The sequence below is a fragment of the Notamacropus eugenii genome, chromosome 5 (genome assembly GCF_028372415.1).
Source record: "Notamacropus eugenii isolate mMacEug1 chromosome 5, mMacEug1.pri_v2, whole genome shotgun sequence".
Classification (NCBI taxonomy): Eukaryota; Metazoa; Chordata; class Mammalia; order Diprotodontia; family Macropodidae; genus Notamacropus; species Notamacropus eugenii.
Genome location: NC_092876.1, coordinates 95210869 through 95233168, shown reverse-complemented (window position 1 = coordinate 95233168; position 22300 = coordinate 95210869). Strand labels below are relative to the sequence as shown.

The following is a 22300-nucleotide window of genomic DNA, read 5'->3' as shown; positions in this document are numbered from 1 at the left end:
CCTCCCTCTTTATCAGAAAGGAAAACAACTACTAGATGTTCAATCCTCACCATCCTTGAAACCTACATAGTGCCATATTAATAAAGTATAAAGTCTAGCATGTTCCTCCTAGCTTTGTATCTTATGATTCATTGGTTTTAGCTCCATAAGTTTCTAATGAAAGTCAAATCCTTGGGATGGTCTAGGACTTTCTCCACTTGGACCAGGAATTCTTCTGTTTGATCTTGGAACTCCTTTGTTTGGTCTAGAAACTGCTCTGAATGGTCTCTGTTTATAACTCTTGCCATTTCCTACTTTCTTGAAAGATAATGGGGTTCCTTATAGAAGTCATGTTGATGTGCAGGCCTCCTCTCTGTGTATAATATCTCTCCTCCCTATTCAGCCTCTCTCAGTAGCCATCTTTCTAACCTCTAGAGTAATACCCTGTTTAAAGTTCAAGCCCAGTGGTGTAGTTTGGGTACACCAATTTATCTGTTTTGCCTATGATTTTCAAGCTCTTCTCTTTGATACTTATTTTGGGTTTATTTGTTGGCATTCTCATTTTTAAGATGGGTGCTCAATTCATGAATCCTCTCTATTTTCTTAATTTGTATTTTTAGGGGTATTTTTTCTCTGAGGAGTACATTAGCTGCATCCCAGAAATTTGAGCATATTGTCCTTATAATTGATTTTTCACAAAGTTATTAAATATTTCTATGAGTTGTTTTTTTGATCTACTTGTTATATTAAATTCCAATTTAGGTCTTTGTATTTTCCTTGTGCCCATTAGCATTTTTGTTCTGTTATGGTTTGTAAGGACATGTTTATTATCTCTGCTTTTCCACACATATTTGAAATTTCTCTATGTTGAATACATGGTGTATTATTGTAAAAGTCTTATGTGGTGCTGAGAAATATATTTATATAAAAGGTTCCATTCAGAAAGTGCCATTAATCTATTAATTTTAAATTCTCCAAGTTGTGAAATTCCCTATTTCCCCTTTTTGTCTTTCTGTTAATATTTACAGCTCTGAGAGCAAAATATTAGTGTCCAAATGTTACTGGATTACTCTCTATGTCTTTTAAAAGTCAGTTAATTTTTTCTTTCATGAATTTAGATGCTTTGCCAATTCGCTCCTATAAGTTTAGTAATGGTATTGGTTCATTGTCTATGATTCCTTTAAACATAATGTAATTTTCTTCTTTATCTTAATAATGTGAATTTTTCTTTTTGCTTTGTCTGATAACAGGCTGCAACTTGTTGCTTTCTTAGTTTCACTTAATGCATATTTTAATCTCTCATTTTAATTATATATGTGGTGTGTGTATACACACATATTTCTTTTTCTGGTAAGCAACAGATGCAGATTTTTTGGGTTCATATTATCAAACTCTGAAAATAAATAACTAAAAAGCTCACAAAGGTTACAGTCTAAAAACCTTCTTGTTTCTGTTGGAGGAGAGAAACTAGATCCCTGCAGTGAGGCTAAGCCTTGATCCATATAGTAGTGGCTATAGGCAAAGAAACATTCAGTGAGCTGTAGTTCTGTCAATGTGGGGGTAACAGCAACAATGAAGCAAGTTCGATTCGTAGAAGAGCTTCATGACTCAAATGTGGTTCCTACAGGTACTTTTCTGAACTCAGGGACCACCTGGGGCTGATGTGAAACTATTCTGTGATTTTGTCACACTAGAGTTCATTGAGAGTGTGAACCCAAAGGATTGTAGCTATGCCAAGTTCATGGTGCAGCTATTATCCTGGGTATTAGATCTGGAAAACAGAGTGTCTTCTAATAGTAAAAAGAAGCAGTGAAAAGAGAAGAGTGGTCTTGGTAAGGGGATTCTGACAGTATCCAATCTGCCACTCTTTCTTTTATTGGATTGTTTAATGCATTCACATTTAAAGGTTTGAGAGGTTTATGTCTCCCTCCACTTGTATCTCTAGTTGCCTTTTTTTTAACTGACAGGAGGTTCCCTTTCCTCCTTTAAATTAGTACTTTGTTGATATAAGATTCTTTTCAATTAATTAATGTACTTATTTCTAGTTTTCAACATTCATTTCCATAAGTTTTAAATTTTCTTCACCTCCCTCTCTTCTCTCTCCCCAAGGTCACATGTAACTGATATGGGTTCAATACATACATTCCTATTAGACACATTTTCACATTAGTCATGTTGCATAAAAGAATGATAATGAATGAGAGAAACCTTGAGAAAGAAAAACAAAACAAAACCAAAAGAAAATAGTCTGCTTCTCTCTGCATTCTGACTCCATAGTTCTATGTCTGGATGTGGATGGTATTTTCCATCATGAGTCGTTTGGAATTGTTTTAGGTCTTTACATTGCTGAGAAAGGCTAACTCTATCAAAATCAGTCATCACACACTATGTCAATAGAAGTAATGTTGCTTCAACTGCATAGATAGAATTAAAATGAGAGGTTAGAGTAAATTATTATTTTAAAATTTAAATAAAAATACTTAATAAAAGAAGAGGATCATTGAAACATTTTAATCCAGAGAAGAAAACAGAGGAAAGCAGAGACAAGCATGGTAACTTTAAAGGTACAATTAAATGTATTGTTCTTAATGTAATGTACTCTTTAAAAAAAACATTTTTTAACTTATTTATTTATTTTTAGCATTTTTTTTAACTTCTGAGTTCAAAATTCTCTCCCTCCATCCCCTCCCTTACCCACTGAGAAGGCAAGATATATATCGATTATACCTATGAAATCCTGTAAAACATATTTCAATATTAGCCATATTTCAAGAAAAATTAAGAAAAATGGGGTGAGAAAATTATACTCTAATTTGCACTGGAGTTCATTTCTCTCGCTGGAGGTAGATAGCATTTTTTTTATCATGAGTCCTTTGGGATTGTTTTGGATCATTGTATTGATTAAAGTAGAAAAGTCTTTCACAGTTGATCATCATTACAACATTGTTGTTACTATGCACAATGATATCCTGTTTCTGCTTGCTTTCACTTTGCATCAGTTCATATATGTCTTCCTGGGTTTTTCTGAAACCATCCTGTTTGCCATTTCCTATAGCACAATAGTATCCCATCACAATTATATTGCACAATTTGTTCAGCCATTCCCCAGCTAAGGAGCATGCCCTTGATTTCCAATTTTTCCACCACATAAAGAGCTGCTATAAATACTTTTGTATATATAGGTCCTATCCCTTTATCTTTAATCTCTTTGGGACATACATCTAAGAGTGGAATTTCTGGGTCAAAGGATATGCACACTTTTATAGCCCTCTGGCTTTAATTCAAAATTGTTCTCCAGAATGGTTGGACAATTTCACTACTCCACCAGTAGTTCATTAGTGTACCTATTTTTCCCTCTGTTTTTTTTTAAATCAAGCTTTCTTGGACTTCCTCTATTTCATTAAATTATCTTTTTTTTCTCTCTGAAGAATTATACTCCATTTTGCTGGGTAGGTGATTTCTGGTTCTACATCTAGTTTCTTTGCCTTCCACAGTATCATAGTTCAAGCCCTCTGTCCCTATAATGTGGAAGCTGCTAAATCTTGTGTGATCCTGACTGTGGCTCCATGATACTTGAATTATTTCTTTCTGGTGGCTTGAAATATTTTCTCCTCAGCTTGGGAGCTGCAGGTTTTGACTATAATATTCCTTGGAGTTTTCATTTTGGGATCTCTTTCAGGAGGTGATCAGCGTATTCTTTCAATTTCTATTTTACTCTCTGGATATAATATATTGGGGGCAGTTTTCCATGATAATTTCTTGAAATATGTCTATATTCTTTCTTTGACCATGGTGTTGTGATTTTATGGCATATTGGTGGCTATCTTAAAAGAATTCACAGATTCAGACCATCTCCAACCCAAACAAAGGCATTTTTTGAGAGTGACACCTCTCAGAAAGTAGGCTGGGTTCCAAGAGGAACTGGAAGCTTAGTGAAAGCAAGATAGATTTTTATAGGGCAAAAGATGCAATTATATAACAGAATATATGAATAATATAAAGGCAAGAGGGATTTGTCAAGGGATTGGGCAATATGGGGCGGGGGGGGGGGGGCAGAAATCCCAGCCTTGTTGGAACTTCACAAGCAATTACCCACAAGCCATGCAGAAAAACTCCTCTGGAGGGCATGTATGTATGATAATGATATTATATGTCATAAGTACACATAAAAGACAGCTTTTGTAATTACTGTGCAGGTGCCTACTTAAGGAAAGTCCCTTCTATTGCTTTGGGGCCCACATCCTGCTCAGGCATCCTGATGGTGTTGTTTTCTGTTTGGCAGGCTTTTGTGGTCCTGAGATTAGATGGATGCAGTTGTAGTTGAATTCCAACTCAGACACTGTGTGACCATGGCCAAGTTACTTAATTTCTCAGAGGCTTGGTCTCTTGAACCTGTCAAATGGGGAGTCAGTTAATCAACAAGCACTTATTAAGCAACTCACATTCCAGACATTGTGCTAGGTGCTGAATATGGAAAGAAGGAAACTATCCCTACTTTGGAGGATTTATATTCTAACAATACTGCTGATATCTACAGCCCTGGATGAAAGTGAAATTCAAATGGGACTAAGTATGTAAAGCAGTTAACATACCTCAGAACAGGATATAAATGTCAGGAGTTACTATTTCTCTGTCTGCCTGTCCCTTTTTCCTACAGAATCTAATACAATTAGTATTAAGAGAGCTCAGAGGTCATCTAGTCCAAATCATGCCACAACTCTTAAGAATCCTTTCAGTTTGGCAACACCACCAACAAAAGGTCATATAACTAGTGCTTGAAGACGTTGAATGACAAGTGAACCAAGACCTCCTGAGGTATCCTATTCTACTTTTGGTCATCTCTAACTGTTAGGAAAACTTCACCTATAAATCAGACCTAAATCAAAGAAGAATATGATTTGATCTCAAGCCCAAAAAGCATTCTTGGAAGAACTCAAAAAGGATTTTAAAAGTCAAATAGAAGAAAAACTGGGAAAACAAATGAGAGGTATGAAAGAGAGAGTGAACAGCTTGGGAAAGGAAGGATAAAAATTAACTGAAGAAAATAATTCCTTTAAAAATACAGTTGAACAAATGGGAAAAAAAATGCACTGGACAAAACAAGTCCTTTAAAAGGAGAATTGGCAGAGGAAGGGGTGGAGAAGGGGTTTGCTGTCCTGGGGCAGGGCAGGGGGAGAGGAGAGAGAGACAGGGAAAAAATTTTTAATTCAAATTCTTGTAGAAGTGAAGTTAAGAACTGAAAATGCATAAATAATACACACACACACACACACACACACACACACACACACACACATATGAAGTAGAATTGGCCAAATGACAAAGGAGGTACAAAGGCTAACTGAAGAAAACAAATAACTTAAAAATTAGAATTGGGCAAATGGAAGCTAATGTCTGTGAGACTTCAAGAATCAAAATCCAAAGAATGAAAAAATAGAAGACAAAGTGAAATATCACATTGGAAAAACAACTCATCTGGAAAATAGACCCAGGAGAGACAATTTAAGAATTCTTGCACTACCTGAAAGCCATGATCACAAAAGAACTTTGACAGCATTTTTCAAGAAATTATCAAGGAAAACTGCCCTGACATCCTAGAACTAGAAGGTAAAATAGTCATTGAAAGAATTCACCTGTCACCTTTTGAAAGAGATCCTAAAATGAAAACTCCAAGGAATATTGTAACCAAATTCCAGAATTATCAGATCAAGGAGACAATACTGCAAGCAGTCAGAAAGAAAAAATTCAAATATTGTGGGACCTCAGTCAGGATTATACTGAATTTAGCAGCTTCTACATTAAAGGATTGGAGGGTTTGACATATGATGTTCCAGAAGGCAAAGGAACTTAGATTTTAATCAAGAAGAACTAACCACTAAAATTGAGCATAATCATTCGGGGAAAAGATGAACATTCAGTGAAATAGGGGACTGAATATTCCTGATTAAAAGACTAGAGCTGAAAAGAAAATTTGATCTTCAAATACATGACTCAAGAGAAGCATAAAAATGTAAACAGAAAAGAAAAACAAAACAAAACTTGTTATTCAATAAGCTTAAATTGTTTACATCCCCTTACAGGAAGATGATACTTGTAACTCTTGACAACTGTATCTTTATTAGGGCAGTTAGAATGGGTATTGATGGACAGAGAGTATGGGTATAAGTTGACTTTGATGTGATCATATAAAAAATTAAGGGGTGAAAAAAGGATTGTACTGGCAGAAGAGGAAAGAACAACGCACTGTAGAGTAAATTACATCACAGGAAGAGATACAAAAGACCTATTACTGTAAGGGGAAAGAAGGGCATTGTTTGAACCTTACTCTCATTGGATGTGTCTCAAAGATGGAATAGCATACACACTCAGTTGGATATAGAAATTTATCTTACCCTATAGAAGGAAAAAGAGTAAAGAAAAGGGAGGAGTTTGGATAGAATAGAGGACAGAAGGGAAGGCAGAAGTAACAGGGAAAAAAAGGAAATAAAAAGGAGGGGGACTGATACATTGGAGGATAGATTGAGAGAAGCAGTGGTCAGAAGTGAAACACTGGTGAGGAGGGACAGGGTGAAAGGAGAGAAGGAAAAGTTAGAATGGAGGAACAAGATGGAGAGAAATATACTGTAATCATAGCTATGAATATGAATGGGATGAATTCTCCCACAAAACAGAAGCAGGTAGAAGAGTGGATTAAAAATCAGAATACTATTCAGTTAGAGTAAAAAAAAAAGTGGGGGTGGCAATCTTGATCTCAGATAAAGCAAAAGCAAAAAAAAAAAACAAATTAAAAGAGATAAGGAAGTTGCATCTTGTTAAAAGATACCATAAACAATGAAATAATGTAAGTACTAAACATATTTGCACAAAGTAGCATAGCATCCAAATTCATAGAGAAGTTAAATGGGTTACAGGAAGAAACTGACAGCAAAATTATACTAGTAAGGGACCTCAACCTCCTCCTCTCAGAACTAGATAAATCTAACCACAAAATAAAGAAAAAAAAAGTTAAGAAAGTGAAGAGAATTTTAGAAAAGTAAAATATGGTAGACCTCTGGAGAAAATTGAATGAGGAAAGAAAAGATTATACCATTTTCTCAGCATTCATGGCACCAATGCAAAAATTGACCATAAATCAAGGCATAAAAACCTCACAATCAAATGCAGAAAGGCAGTAAAATTCAATGCACTCTTTTCAGATCATGATGCCATAAAAATTATGTGTAATAGAGGGCCATGGAAAGATAATTGGAAACTAAATAATCCTAAAGAATGAGTGGGTCAAACAAGTAATCATAGAAAGAATAATTTCATCAAAAAGAATAGCAATAATAAGACGACAAACCAAAACTTAAGGGATGCAGTCAAAACAATTCTTATAGAAAATTTTATATTTCTAAATACTTACATGAATAAATTTAAGAAAGAAGAAATCAACAAATTGGGTATGCAACTGAAAAATCCAGAAAAGGATCAAATAAAAGATCCCCCAATTAATTACCAAATTAGAAAATCTGAAGATCAGAGGAGAGATTAATAAAACTGAAATTAAGAAAACTGTTGAAATAATAAATAAAACTAAGGGCTGGTATTATAAGAAAACAAATAAAATAGATAAATCTTTGCTTAATTTGATTAAAAAAGAAAGAAATTACCAAATTACTAGTATCAAAAATTAAAAGGGTGAATTCACCACCAATGAAGAGGAAATTAAAAGAATAATTAGGAGCTATTTTGCCCAACTGTATGCCAATAAATGTGACAATCTTAATGAAATAGATAAATACTTATAAAAATATAAATTGCCCAGATTAACAGAAGAGGAAATAAAGTACTTAAATTATCTCATTTCAGAAAAACAAAATTGAATATGCCATCAATGAACTCCCTAAGGAAATATCTCTAGGGTCAGATGGATTTAGAAGTCAATTCTATGAAACATTTAAGAACAATTAATTCCAATACTATATAAGCTATTTGGAAAAAATAGGTGGAGTCCTACAAAATTCTTTTTCATGATACAAAAATGGTGCTGATATCTAAACAAGAAGAGTCAAAATGGAGAAAGAATTTTCTTAATGAATATTGGTGTAAAAATTTTAAATAAAATATTAGCAAAGAGATTACAGCAAAGAGATTAGGGGAAGGGGTAATCAGAAGCAAACACTTTGTTAGAGGGACAAGCTACAGGAGAGAATTGAACAAATGGAGGGCAGGACAGGATAGAGGGAAATATAGTTAGTCTTTCACAACATCACTGTTATGGAGGTGTTTTTCATGACCACACATGTATAACCTTGATCAAGTTGCTTTTCTTCTCAATGAGGGTGGGTGGGTAGTGGGGAAGGGAATGTGGAACTCAAAGCTTTAAAAATGAATGTTAGAAGTTCCTTTTATATGCAACTAGGAAAGAAGATATATAGGCAATGGAGTCTAACCCTACAGGAAAATAGAAGGGAAGGACATAAGTGGGGAGGGTGATAGAAGGGAGGGCAGATTGGAGGAAAGGGCATTCAGAATACATACTGTCCTGGGGTGTGGGTAGGGGGAAAATGGGGAAAAAATTTGAAATTCAAAATTTTGTGGAAGTGAATGTTGAAAAGTGAAAATAAATTTACATTAAAAAATGAAAAAAAAGTAAAAATTGTCTTTACATGCAACTGGGGAATAAGACATACAGGCAATAAGATATAGAAATCTATCTTGCCCTATAGGGAACTAGAAGATAAGAGGACAAGGGAGGGGATGACGGAGAGAATTGCAGATTGGGGAAAGGGATAATCAGAATGTATGTTATTTTGAGGTGGAGGAGGGGAGAGGTGAGGAGAAAATTTGAAACTCAAAAACATGTGGAAGTGAATGTTGAAAACTAAAAATAAATTATTAAAAAAATTTAAACCTCCCCCCCAAAAGAAAAAATGCCCAAACTAAAAAAAAAAGAAGTAAACTATTTTAATAGCTCATTTAGTAAAAAGAAATTTCATCAGCCATAAATGAACTTCCAAAGTCAAAGTAAACTTCAGGAGCAGATAGATAAAGAAGTGAATCAAAGAATAATTCCAATAATTTATAAACATTTGCAATAAGAAGATTTGACATTACAATCTCTTTCCATGATACAGATAAGATGTTGATAACTAAACTAAGGAGGAATGCAGAGAAATCAATCTAAAGACCATTAACCCTAATGAGCACTGACGTAAAAATGATAAATAAAATAATATCTAGAGGGCTATTACACTATAAGATAAAGTATGACCAAGCTTGTTTCAACATAAGGAAGACTGTAAATACAATAGTCCATATTAATAATGCAAATGGTAAAAACATATTAAAATATCAATAGATGCTGAAAAAACTTTTGGCTAAATCAACCCTTTTTTATTAAATACTCTAGAAATCATAGAAGTAATTGGACGTTTCCTTAACCTAGCAAACTGTCTTTAGATTAAAGAGCAAACGTTATATACCAATGGGGATTCCTTTTTCAGTAAAATGAGAAGTGAAACAAGGACGCCCATTATCCCCACTTCTATTCAAAATAGTGGTAGAAATGCTAGCTAGAGAAATAAGGCAAGAAAAAGAAATAGAATAAGTACAGTCAAAGAGAAAATAAAATTATATTTTTTTCAAATAATACAGTGTACTTGTAGATTCTGTACTCATAGATCTGTAGAAAGAATGTGTACTTGTAGATGTGTACTTGTAGATCTCTAGAATATCAGTTGATCTCTACAGAGTCAAATATTAATTGAAATAATAACTTCTGCAAAGTTGCAGGATACAAGATAAAATCACATAAATTATTCTTCTATTTAACCAACACAATATATAGGAAGAGCCCAAAAGAAAGTACATTCAAATAACTACAGAATATTTATAAAATATTTGAGAATATATCTACCCAGATGTACCAAGAGACTCTCTGGATCTCAGTATAAAATATTATTTGGGGAAATAACAACAGATCTAAATAATTGGAGATATATTGAAATTTCTCATTGGTGGATCATACCAATAAAAAATGACAATATTACCTAAATTAGTCTACTTATTTAGTTCCATATAATTCAAATTCCCAAAAGAATATTTTTAGAGATATAGAAAAAATTGGCAAAGTTCATATGGAAGAGCAAAAGGTCAAGAATGTAGTGGATAATATTGATAAACCAGATGTTGATGCTTCTTTCTCTGGTAACTATGCATGTATGGTAAGACAGTTTCATGTCTGTTGATCTGTGATGTATGTGTTGCTTATGGTCAGGCAGTTGGAAGCTCCATCTGTTGGTTGATCTTTGTTTATCTGTTTGTATTTTCTCTGAAGGTCAGGGTGCTGACTGTTTTCCTGACCTAATTGAATGATATATGTGCTTGATTAAAGTGATTGCTGACCCCTCAATAGTTGCTTTCCTTTTAGAAAAACAGATCTAAGAACCTAGACAGCAGGCCTTCCTGTTGTATGTTAGGGTCCTTGCTGAACAAGTAAGTAAAATGTTTTTCAGATATATGTAAAGAGGAAAAACTCATGACTAAACAGCGAAGAAGCGATCACTCAAAGAAAAATTGATAATTTTAATTATTCAAAATTAAACAGTTATTATACAAGCCTAATGTAGTAAAAATTTGAAAGGGAAAGAGCTATCTGGAAAAATATTTGTATAAGTTTCTTATGCCCATGACATACAAGAAACTGTTTCAGATTTGTATGGTTAAAAGTCATTCCCCAATAAATAAATGATCAATCAGTTTTCACAAGAGGAAGCTAACAAATATCATGAAATTAGTGAAAGTTAAAATAAAATAAAATAAAATAAAATAAAAAATGAGGACAAAAAGGCTATAAATCAGTGATAGAAAAATAAAAATTAAATAGAATTTTAGGTTCCACCTCATAGCTCTTAGACTGGCAAAGATGGCAAAAGAGGAAAAAGAAAAATACTGGAGAGGTGTAAGGGTCCCAGAGGGTTCCAGGGGGTGCAAGTCAGAGGCAAAGCCTGTTCCCATGGGAACGGTGCTGACGCACACCCTGGCAGAAGCTCTGTGTGACCCTGGAACCTGATGTTCTGTACAGTAAAGTTACAAGTGAGCCTGGGAACCCAGGAACTAGCTGCAGGAACAAGATAAGCTTCCTTCCTTACTGGCGGGTGTAAGGATGTGGAATAGTCATGAGATGGTGAAGTAATGGGATGAGCTCAGCATGTATGTGATTGGTGGATACAGCCTTTATAAACCCTAACCCTCAGCTGAATAAAGTTGTTGTTGCCTGGATCATCTTGTCTCCAGTCTCCTTCCTTCAGGGCCCACAGATTAGAGGCCCGTGGGTCAGGGGGATCCAGGGGGATCGGGCCCTGACCCCGAGCAGAGAGGCTATGCAAAAACAGGTACACGAATGTGCCTTTGGTGGAGCTGTGACTGGCCCAGTAATTCTGGAAAACCATTTGGCATTATTCCCAGAAAGTTACTTAAATGTGCATACTTGTTGTTCCTGTACTTACTGGGATTATACTCCAAAAAAAAAATCATATAAACAGAGAAAGGACCTATATGTACAAAAATATTTATAGTAGCTCTTTTTGTGGCAGCTAAAAATTAAAAATTAAGGTGTCTTTCAATTAGAAAATTGCTACATAAACTGTAGCATATGAATATAATAGAATATTGCTGTGACATAAATTATGAAGTGGAAAGTTTCAGAAACAATTGGAAAGATTCTGTTAATTAATGGAAAGTAAAGTGTGCAGAATGAGAACAGTTTATAAAATTGTAGAGAAAAACAACTGAACGATGAGTCCAAAAGAATGAAGATGAAATATACCTCTTACCTCCTGATAGAGAGGTGATGGTTTTAGTATGGTTAGTGGGTTGGTTGGTTAGTGGTGGGTGAGTCTTTATATGTGGGCTGGAAAATGGCATTCCCACCCACCTGCCCCTAATTCAACGCATATTTATTGCTTGGTTGGTTCAACTAGAGAAAAAGAGTCTGATACTTACCTTTTTTGGAATGCTTAGCAAGCTTTATTTGATTACATTAGTGTGTGCAAGTAACCAAGTAAGTTTATTTGTTAGTAAGCATAGAATGGTATTTGTTTTCCTGGTAGCACTGGCAGAGCTATTGCTCCTTTGCAGTCTGATCTCCAGTCAGTTGGTTGGAGTATCTGATAGATGGTGTGTGTTGGATTGAAGCTCTGTGGTGCTCTAAGTTTTCCTTTAATTGTTAGTTTTCCTCTCCAGTGGAAAGATGCAGTAAGCTGTGAAACTTCTGTCAGGAACTGATGTGATTGGAGGAAAACCCCCTGTTCAAAATGGCTTATTGGAGCAGAAAAAACAAGTCCACATATTACAGAAAATGTGATAGAGTTAGAAAATAATTGGAAGAATTATAGCTGTTATGAAAATGAAAATAGGTATTCTTTCCCTACTTTCAATTCCCAGATGATCAGAGAATCCAACAAAGCACATTTTTCCATTACAAGAGAATATCACTTCAGATAAATAGGATGAATCCCAGAGACAAACAAGTTTTAATATAATGCCCCAAATGTAGCAGGGAAACAGGGTTCCATGATAGCCAGCCTGAACCATCAACAACCTTAGAGTTAATGTTTTATGATATTAATAGTCAACTATTTGAAATGTGGAAAGTTAGAATAAGAATATCAGAACAGCCAGGGATCAGACTTAGATATGATGCACCAGAAAAAAACAGGAGAGGTCATTACTAATCTAGTCAAACAAGAATCTTTAATGGGAAATACTGTATGTAATAGATGCTTGTAAGCAACTGTCTTTTGTTCTCCTCTATATACCATTTGTTTCTTCTGTTGAAATGGGAATTTGTAATGTTTATACATGTTGATATAGATGTGGTTTAGCATAGTTACATGCTATTGGTGTTTTTATAGTATATATCATTGTGGCATTTGCATATGCAGGATTACCTTACATATGCCCATAATAACAGCTCACAAATGTATAGTGCTTTAAAGCTTATAATGGGCTTTACATATCTCATTTTGTCCTCGTAACACCCCAGTGAAGCAGGTGCTACTATTGCATGTTTGGATGCTTTGGGTTATGTTTGTGTATGTGTGTGTGTGTGTGTGTGTGTGTGTGTGTGTGTGTGTGTGTGAGTGTGTGTGTATTCACGAATGATGAAAATTTTAAAGTAATGTGAACTAGTCCAAAATATGTAGATTACATAAAATATATGAGATTTTGGCTACATGTCATTTGCATACTCACCCACTAGCCTGATTTTTTCTCAGATGGTATTCAGGGACAGCAAATTTTTCATTGTGGAAAAGGTATAACGTACCATTTTCTTATTTGAACATTGTTTTTTAAAATATTTATTGGCAGGAGTAAAAGGCAGATCTCAGAGAAAAGTAACTGGGAAAAACACAGTTTGAAAAATTTGCTTCTCAGAAGAAAAGGGTTCACTGAAGGCAAAGGTAGCTGAGAATACCTTATTTCCCAGCAGCTAATTTGAATAGTATTGCTTTATAGACTTGGAGAGTGATAGCTAGGAAACCATGATGTTAGTTTGTTAGTTATGGGACAGTTATACATTGCCTATCTGTGGAGAGTCTTACAGAGAAGTGAAATTTGGGGACTTTTTATTCACCTTAGGGTAGGGATGAGTCACTTCAAACCAGGAGACTCTGTCTTGAGGGAGAAATCAGTTGATGATTGAAGAAAAATCAGTGACAAAAGACACAGAAGCAGAGAATGAATTAGAGAGGAGAAGGGGGAAGAGAAGAGTTGCTGTTTTAAGGTTAGTCTAGTCAAGAGCAGCTGAGTGAAGTAAGACAGGTATCGATCCTGCTGCTAGGAGGTGATCTGACTGAAGGAAGCCCCATTCACTTCAAAAAGGCTTATTGGAGCAAAGAAGAATCTTAAGATTTGAAAAGCTTTCTGGGGTAAAGAAAGACTTGACTGCTTTGTCCTTTGCAACTACCTAAAGTTTGAAAGGTCAGATGCCTCAGGTTTTCAGCATTGTTTTTTACTGCCATCTACACTTTGACTGGGACCCAATAAACTGACCTGAACAGCTCTGTGTATTCTAGACTTGGATAAGTTATTTTGCTAAAGAAAACTAATGGTTCTCAGAGCCCAGACAAGGGAATTGACGTGAATAACTCTTAAGACCCCAGTCTCTACTTTCACTAAAACAATTTAACACTTCTTCAAGGCTCACAGGTAGCCTTCCCTGAAAGAGAGTGGAGGGCTCCAGACGATGAGTAGCCACATCCAGCAAATGTGTGGTATATTTTGTTCCTGAAGAACTGCAAGGATTACAGTCCAAAATTGTGAATTACTGAAGCCATAAGGATTACTTTACTGCTAGGCATGTATAAGTTTGTACCCACTCTTCTATATAGAGCCTGTTTGCATGGCTGGGAGAATGTGACCCAGAATTATGGAGGGATTGTTATAATTGTTCTTGTTTTTGCCTTGTTGTTTCACAAATATTTCATGGTTAGGCATTAATAGTGCCAAGATGTCAGTGAGGCAGGAACTTCCTGGAGCTCTCCAGAATTCCCTTCCTTATAACTGGTTTTGGAGAGATGGAGGGTTGGGGGGCGAGCAGCTTGCCAGCTTAGTGAGGAAAGGTCTTTCTCACTGGGGTGGGAAAGAAGCCAGGTGGACAAGCCACAGTGGCAGAGCTCTGAACAGGCAGATCACAAGCTCTTGAGCAATTAATTCACCAGCAAGACCCACTGCCCTCCAAGTCTGGAGCCAGGGTGGCAAGCCAGCATTCTGAGCAACATGGCTAAGCATTGACCCAGGGGCTTAGTCCCACTCCCAACACAGTCTACCAGTAAGGCTGAGCTATGTTTCAGGGAAGGAAGTAAATGACCGTTGGATCCCAGATGATTGTTGCATTTGTCCTTGGTTCTGAAAGAGGGCCATGACATCAAGATGATAGCATGACTTGCAATTGACTGATTTGAGTGAGAGAGGGTTGTTCAAAGGTCACCAACCTCACCTTCTTCTCCTGAATCATTTGGTTCCGGTGGCCTGATATTCATCAGGACAACTGGAGACGGCCCACTTAATAAGCTAAAAGGGAAAGGAGGGTGGGGGAGGGAACGAGCAATTATTGAGCACTTTGGAATTCAATTCAACAAACATTTATTAAGCCCCTAGTTTGTGGCAGGCATTATGCTAAGTGCTTTGTAAACATTATTTGTGAAAAGGCAGGGACCTCAGAAGCCAGTTAATCTAATTCCTGTCCTGCATTTTACAGATGAGGAAAATTGAAGCCTTAAGTGGCTTGCCTAAAGTGATAGAGGCAGTAACTGTTATAGGAAGGATTTGAATCCAGGTGCTCTGAAATCAAGTCACCAGCTGTATGTAGGCTGGAATCTAGGCTGGAAGAAGGGAAGATGCAAATATCTGGACTGGGGAAGAGGAGGGAGTTGGGGAAGGGGGAGGATGGTAGTACAGGCTCCACTTTTCAGTCTCTTGGTGGGGGCTGGGTTCCTCTGACCAGTTGTGGCAATAGTTCAGGCAATTAAGAGTTAACAGTCAAAAAAGAAAAGAAGAAAAATCAGTTCGGCTTGAGCCCAATCGGGCTCCTCCTCCTCCTTCCCCTTTGGTCAGTGCTCTAGTATATCTTGAGGTCCTTGGGCTCAGCCCAGTCCTGGCTCATTGGCTCGGAGTTCCAGGGGCGTAGCCTAGACTTATATTTCTGTTCCCGGGACCACTTTATTTTCAGTTTCTCTTCCTTCTTGTCCCTCTTAGTCTGATACAGGGCAGAGGCAGGGCTGCGATGGCTGAGACCGACCGCTGCCGGCTGGCTGGACGCTTGGAGCGCCTGACGTCGGAGGAACTGAAGACGTTCAAGCTGCACCTGATGGACCATCTCCCCCGGGACCGCCTGAAGAAGGCAAATGGCACAGAAGTGGCCGATGTCTTGGTCAGTTCCCTTGGGGAGCAAAAGGCCTGGGCGCTGGCTGCGAGCATCCGGAGGAAGATGTTTCTGAGGGAGCTGCGGAAGAGAGCCAGGAAGGGTAAGGGTCCGCCTGAGAGCCGGGGATTCCCTCTATCACCGGCATGCTCTCCCAGCATCCCACCTTCTTCCCTCCCTCCCTCCTCCTCCGTATACTATTCTAGGACTGCTCCCACACCCAAATTACCGTATATTCATGCTGTATAAATTTTTTATTTAGAAGTAGCTTCCTTCTGAAGAATATAAGGTTGTTAAGGACAAGCACTCTTTCATTTTTACGTTCACGTTCCCAGCACCTCAGTGCAGTACTTGACCTGTAGTATGCACTTAATAAATACTTGTTGATTGATTGCTGACTTTTGACTTTTGAATAGGAGGATGAGCTAGGGAGGGAGGATCTCCTCTATTTTTTTTCCTATCACTGTGCCCTGATACTGGGGAGGAAGAACATCTGGCCCTTGAGGAGAGTTTGCAGGAGGCAAGAGAATGTTCAGGAGGTGCTAGTAGATGGGTAAGGGATTGGAGAGAAGGGCAGAAGGTGGATCTAAGAGTGTGGAGCTAATGGAGGAGATTTCAACTGTGGTTGCAGAAAGGAGAAAAGGGGGAACAGTAGAGAAAAGAGTAGATGAAATGAAATGTCAGTCTTTGATCAAGTATTGTATCTCAGCAGAAAGAAACTGCGCCAGGAAGAGAAAGATTAGACTTCTACATTCAAGAGAATTCCCTGGAGTCTGTGTTGAGCAAGGATGGAAGTTCTTTTCTTTTTTTAAAATGAGTATTGGGTAGCATGAAGTAGGTCAGATGGCAGGCACAATAACAAGGATGAGGAAGAATTTGGTTACATCAAATATCCTTTTGTTTTTGAGCCCCTGCAGTCATGCCCCAATCTTCTTCACTCCACTTGGGATTTTATTATCAAAAATATTTGCCATTTTTTTTCTCCAGTTCTTTTTACAGATGAGGAATTGAGGCAAACAGGGTGAGGTGACTTGCCCAGGTCCCATAGGCAGTAAGTATCTAAGGCCATATTTAAACGCAGGAAGAGTCTTCCTGTCTTCAGGCCTAGAGCTCTGTCCATTGTACCACCTAGAGTTGCTCAAAACCTTTATGGGTCACTATGGAAAAGTCAACCCATAGACATGCAGAGATGCCCTCTCAATGCCTATGCCCATTACCATCTAGCACTTGATATTCAGGTACCCCAGATTAGGGAGGAGAGAAGAAACAGGAAACAGCAACAATTGTCATTTAAAGTTCTAATGTGGAGACAGTGAAGTAGTGTCTTTGAAACAGTTGTGCGATATATGTGACCTTATCTCTCACTGAATTTCTCAGTCTAGCTCAGCCTTAGGAAACACTAAACCACAAGCTCTCTGGGCACTTGAAACTTCCTGTGAGAGCCCTGGTGTGTGTTGAATAGTTTTGCCCAGTCTGAACATCTGAAGTCAGTCACTGAAAAGTTAAAACTCCCCATTTATTCACTTAGAATTCAAAGACAAGAACCAATCGGAAAACAATATGAAGCCAAGCTTCTACTCAGCTGGAGACAAGAGGGCCCTAGATCCTCTCCTTTCCTCCACCTGGGCAATGTAGAAGATGCTCCCACTGTCTTGAGATCCAGATCAAGTCCCACTTCCTTCAAGAAGTCTTCTGTAACCCATAAGCTTGGAGAGATTTCTCTCTCCTTTTGAGCTCCTGGTTATCCAAATGTCTTTAGTATAGGAGTGCCTGTCACATAACCAGTGCTTAATAAATGCTTGATGATTAATTGATTCACTATCATAGTTAACCTTTCAAAGCTTACAAATCATATTATTGTGTTTGTGTCAGTTAACAAGCCTTTATTTGTGGAGTTTGTGGCACTGAGGCACAGCTCATTTCATTCTAGCTCCTCAGGGTCCAAACTGAAATCTACTCCCTAATGCTGTCCCCCAGCTCCATTCCAACTTTTAGCTCTGAACTATGTATTTATGAAACAAATGGGTCTCTCACTGTCTTCTGTTTTTCTTTTCTACAGACAATGTTGGATTAGTTCCTGCCCCATTTCTTCCAGTCTACTCAGGTCAGTAACCACGTCAATGTAGAAATCTAGGCTCAGTTTTTATTCCGTCTGTCATCTTGGACCTCAGATTTTCAGTTAATGCAGTCCCATCAGTAAAATTTAAGGGTTTATGCTGTAAGAACCTGGACCACTTCCCCAGTCACTGAGTGAATTAAATTCTTCTGAATTCTAGCAGATAGAATACGTCTCCGGAGGGCAAGATGGAAAATACTGGCAGAGCCCTTCTTTAGAAATAGGGTACAATAGTCAGACCTATACTGTATTGATGCTAGAGGTAATAGAGAAGTGATGGAGTTTATTTATGAAGAAAATGACATGATCAGATCAGTGCTTTAATAATGTCACTTTTGTAGTAGTATGGTAGATGGAGAGGAAGGAGATTTGAGATGAGATGCTGACTAATTAGGAGGCTAATGTAACAGTGTAGGAGAGAAGTAGTTTACTTGTAGATTCAGTGAGACACTGACCTAGCTTTTTCCATCAATAAGACTGTCCATCTCTAGGTCTTGGTATTCTCTGGCTGTCCCCCATGCCTAGAATACTCTTCCTTCATCATCTCCTCCTAAAGGTTTCCCCAGCTTGCTTTAAGTCCCAACTAAAATACCATCTTTTACTCTGATGTTTTCCTGATACCCCTTAAGGCCAGTGCCTTCTCTCTCCTATCTTCTATTTAACTTGTATGTAGCCCATTTGTACGTATGGGTTTGCTAATTTCCCCAACTAGATTGTGAGTTCTGTGAGGGAAAGGACTGCCTTTTGCCTCTTTGTATCCTCAGTGCTTAGCATAGTGCCTTATATAGATTCAACACTTAATAAATATTTACTGACCAATTGATATTCTTATACATATGTGTATACTTAAGCATGGACATGTAGTATACAGATATATATACATAAACCCTGACATACGTGAAAATATACATTTATACCCATATATACAAGTTCAGTCATGGGCTCTCAGAATGCCACTCTAGGTTCTAGGTACTTTGTGGTTCATACTATTTTGGGAACTATACCTCTTGACTCCTCCATTGTTAGTGTGCTTACTTTTATTAACTGCCAAAATAATGTTAGTTTAAATTAAAGTCACTCAGAGAAATAATATAGAATAGATGTTCCAAAAATGTGGCCCTCAGGCTCTGTGCCGCCCACAACAAGTACAGCTTGAAAGAGATTAAAATGATATTGGGAAAACTTTAATTAAATCAATTAAAATGTGCATAATATTTTATTTTAAAATTAAGTTATAGAGATCCTTACATACATTTGTATTTGTGTTTAACTCCACCAATGGAGAGGAACACATTCTCCTACAAATCCACACCTGCATTCAGAAGAGTCAACATGCCCAAGAATTGTTTATGGGATATATACACATGGGGACATATTTAATTAGAACACACGTATTGAGGGATAGTTAAGATTGTGAATATGGAGAGCAACCAGTGTCTTCTGAAGGTATCAATGATAGATCTAGCACTAATCTCTGCCAAATCTTCTTCCTGTTGGGGTCCATGTCTCCAGGGCACCTTAGTGAGTGGCATAGTTCCACTTTAGCTAGTCTTCAGGCCTCCAGCTCTATTTCTAGTGACCTAAGGTAGTTGGGTCACCTAATACAGACTTTAGGTGGTGCAGTGGATAGGGTGTCAGAGGAGAAGAGTCACTAGACAGATGAAATCCTCTGACACCTAGGGGTCTTTTCCTTGTACCACCCTGGGAGTGTCAAAGGCAGGATTGAAGCCAGATCTTCCCTAAACCCCATCTCCAGTGCTGCCTTTCTAGTGCTCCTTTTCTCTTCTATTACTGCTTTATTTTTGCACCTTTCATTGTGTCCTCCCCACCCCAAAAAACCCTCCAAACCATAGCATAAAACTGAAAGCATACTCAGTAAACACAAAAATGTTAATAAGAACACGAAGCAATACACAAATCTACTTTTGTCCACCATGCAAAAAATATTATCAGTATGGTTAGCATCAGTTTATGTCACCCTTCCTTCTGAGCCAGTGGCTATTGTAATAAAGTCTGGTTTTAAAACTCCCTGGGGATTTGGGGGATGTGGGGGTGGGGCAGGTGAACAGGAGGAGTAGCTGCACAGTAATTAGGTTTGAAGATCATCTCTGACTTGGTTCTCATTCAAATCCCTGTGGATAATAGAAACTTTAACTAATAGACCGATACCCTAACTCCCTGGAGGGAAGAGGCCACCAAGAATCTTCCAGGAGAATGCAGAGTACATCCCACTTCATCACCTGAATGAAGAATTCTTCCATGCAAAAACCTGAGGCACAATGGAGACAGATTCAGTCAGTCCCATATGGAACACATGAAGTATTTTCCATCTTCCCACAAGCCCTGATGACTGACAACCTTCCCCCTCCCCAATCTGGATATAAGACATAGATAAATTTAGATGATAAATACACACATATGAGAAATCAGCGTGAAGATCTTTGAGAGAGTGAATATATAGAGGGAAGGAAAGTGAGATAATATGAGGAAAAACTCGCACTTAATAGAAGGAAGAAGGATAGTTGTAGTCTGAGAGGCAGAAGGAAAAACCAAGAGAAAGCAGTTTTTCAGAAGCAAGGGAAAGAGATTATCTAGAAGAGAAATGGTGGTTGGAAGTGTCAGAAGCTTCGGGGAGGTCAAGTAGAATTAGACCTGAAAAAAGGGTTAATACAGCAACAGTTCTAACTTCTACATACCCAGGCCCAGCTTTTCACCAGCCAAAGAAACAGGCATACACACACACAACATACATATTGACATGCATATGTACATACCAGGAGGGCCAATGTATGATTGTTCCCTAGAGCGGTCTAATGGGTGCTGTGGTTGTGCCATTGGCAGAGAGAATTCAAGCTGCCACTTGTCACATAGGTATTCAGTTGTTTGTCAGTCATGAGATCTGTGCCCAAGGGTTGAACACCTCCCATGACTTTTGGTACACTTAGAAGCCCATCAGTGTTCCTGATTGGCATTGGAATTTCCTCCCTGTGACAAGGCTATCAGTCTATCCTAGACACTCCCCAAAGACACCTACTTTTGATTTTTGTCCTGGCTTCCCCATTGCATGTGCTGCACCAAATCTGTTCTCCTCTAGGTAGTGATGACTCTCATGAAACATTCTTTTTGTTGTTTGCATGCATCAGAGTTTTGTTCTGCCCTGTTCACTGATCTCTGTATTAAGATTTACCATGTTCCTCTTTATCACTGACAATACAGAGCCACTTTAGACAGAAATAACTAGATCTTTGAGTAATGCCACCACCCACACTCACAAAGATAACTGGTTCTGCTCTCTTAGGTACCATGGAGTTCTATGTAATAGTCATTCATTCCTTCACTTTAAACACTCCCTTTCAAAATACTGCTTTCCTTTTAACATTTATTCTACATTCACCTCCCCTAAAATACCATTTCAGTAGTAAATAGGTCACAGTGTGAACAAGAGGAGACACTAGATGGACAACCCTATACATAGCAACTAAATAAATGGAGTCCCATGGGGCCTTGGTGAACAGGTACCCAGTGCTGCTTGAGCACCTGGGATCTCCATAGAGAGGGGCCCTCTTAGAAACCAGAGGTCTAAGCCATGTGGACCCTTCTTATTTTTAGTATGATAATGGCAGTAACTTAATGAGAGCAACTTCTATCATAGATAGTCATTCACTCCACACAGGAATCCAAGTCTAGAAGCTAGATCTCCATCTGCTCCCATTGAAGGCATTCTGGGTTGAAGAAGACATTAAGGTGACCTCCAGGACCTAGTGCACCTTGTAAACTTTTAAATACTATATAAGCATCAATTGTTATTTTCAATAGTGTAGTGGTGGTAGTGGAAATGTTATGATCCAATAGCTAGAATTCAATGGGGCACATATATACCTTCATGCAATCATATATGTATGTATGTTATATTCATGTGTGTGTATATAATGTATATATTTTCATATGCAATCACACATTCCATCCATATACATGCCCTCATACTTTCACACACATACTTTTCTTCATATGACCTTTATGCTTTTGAAACAGGCAGGGAAGGTTGTTTTTTTTTTTGTCAACATCATTTCCCTGAGCTAGAGAGTGACATAGTATAATGCAAAGGATATTAGATTTATAGTCATAACACCTCGCTGATGCTGCCCAACTCCCTTTCTTATTTTCTCTAGGCCCCAGTTTCCTTATATGTAAAATAAAGGCATTAGACTAACTGAATTCTTGGATGGCCTTAAAGAACATTGTTTGAATAGTTGGATTATTGTTGCTCCAAATAATAAATGCTTCTAATTTCTCAT

General features: G+C 37.7%; 1 protein-coding gene across 5 annotated transcripts in view; it reads left to right on the top strand.

Moving 5' to 3' along the window:
• The first annotated feature begins 15692 nt into the window (after positions 1 to 15692).
• The window catches only part of LOC140504868 (NACHT, LRR and PYD domains-containing protein 12-like), a 138919-nt gene continuing 132311 nt past the window's right edge, over positions 15693 to 22300 (top strand). For all 5 annotated transcript variants that reach the window (XR_011967258.1, XR_011967257.1, XM_072610233.1 and 2 more), the window contains exons 1-2: positions 15693 to 15992; positions 17949 to 17993. Coding sequence is in view for 3 of the 5 variants with exons in the window: in XM_072610233.1 (XP_072466334.1) it covers positions 15752 to 15992; positions 17949 to 17993 (286 nt within the window). In the remaining 2 variants the exon portion in view is untranslated. The remainder of the gene's footprint in view (positions 15993 to 17948; positions 17994 to 22300) is intronic.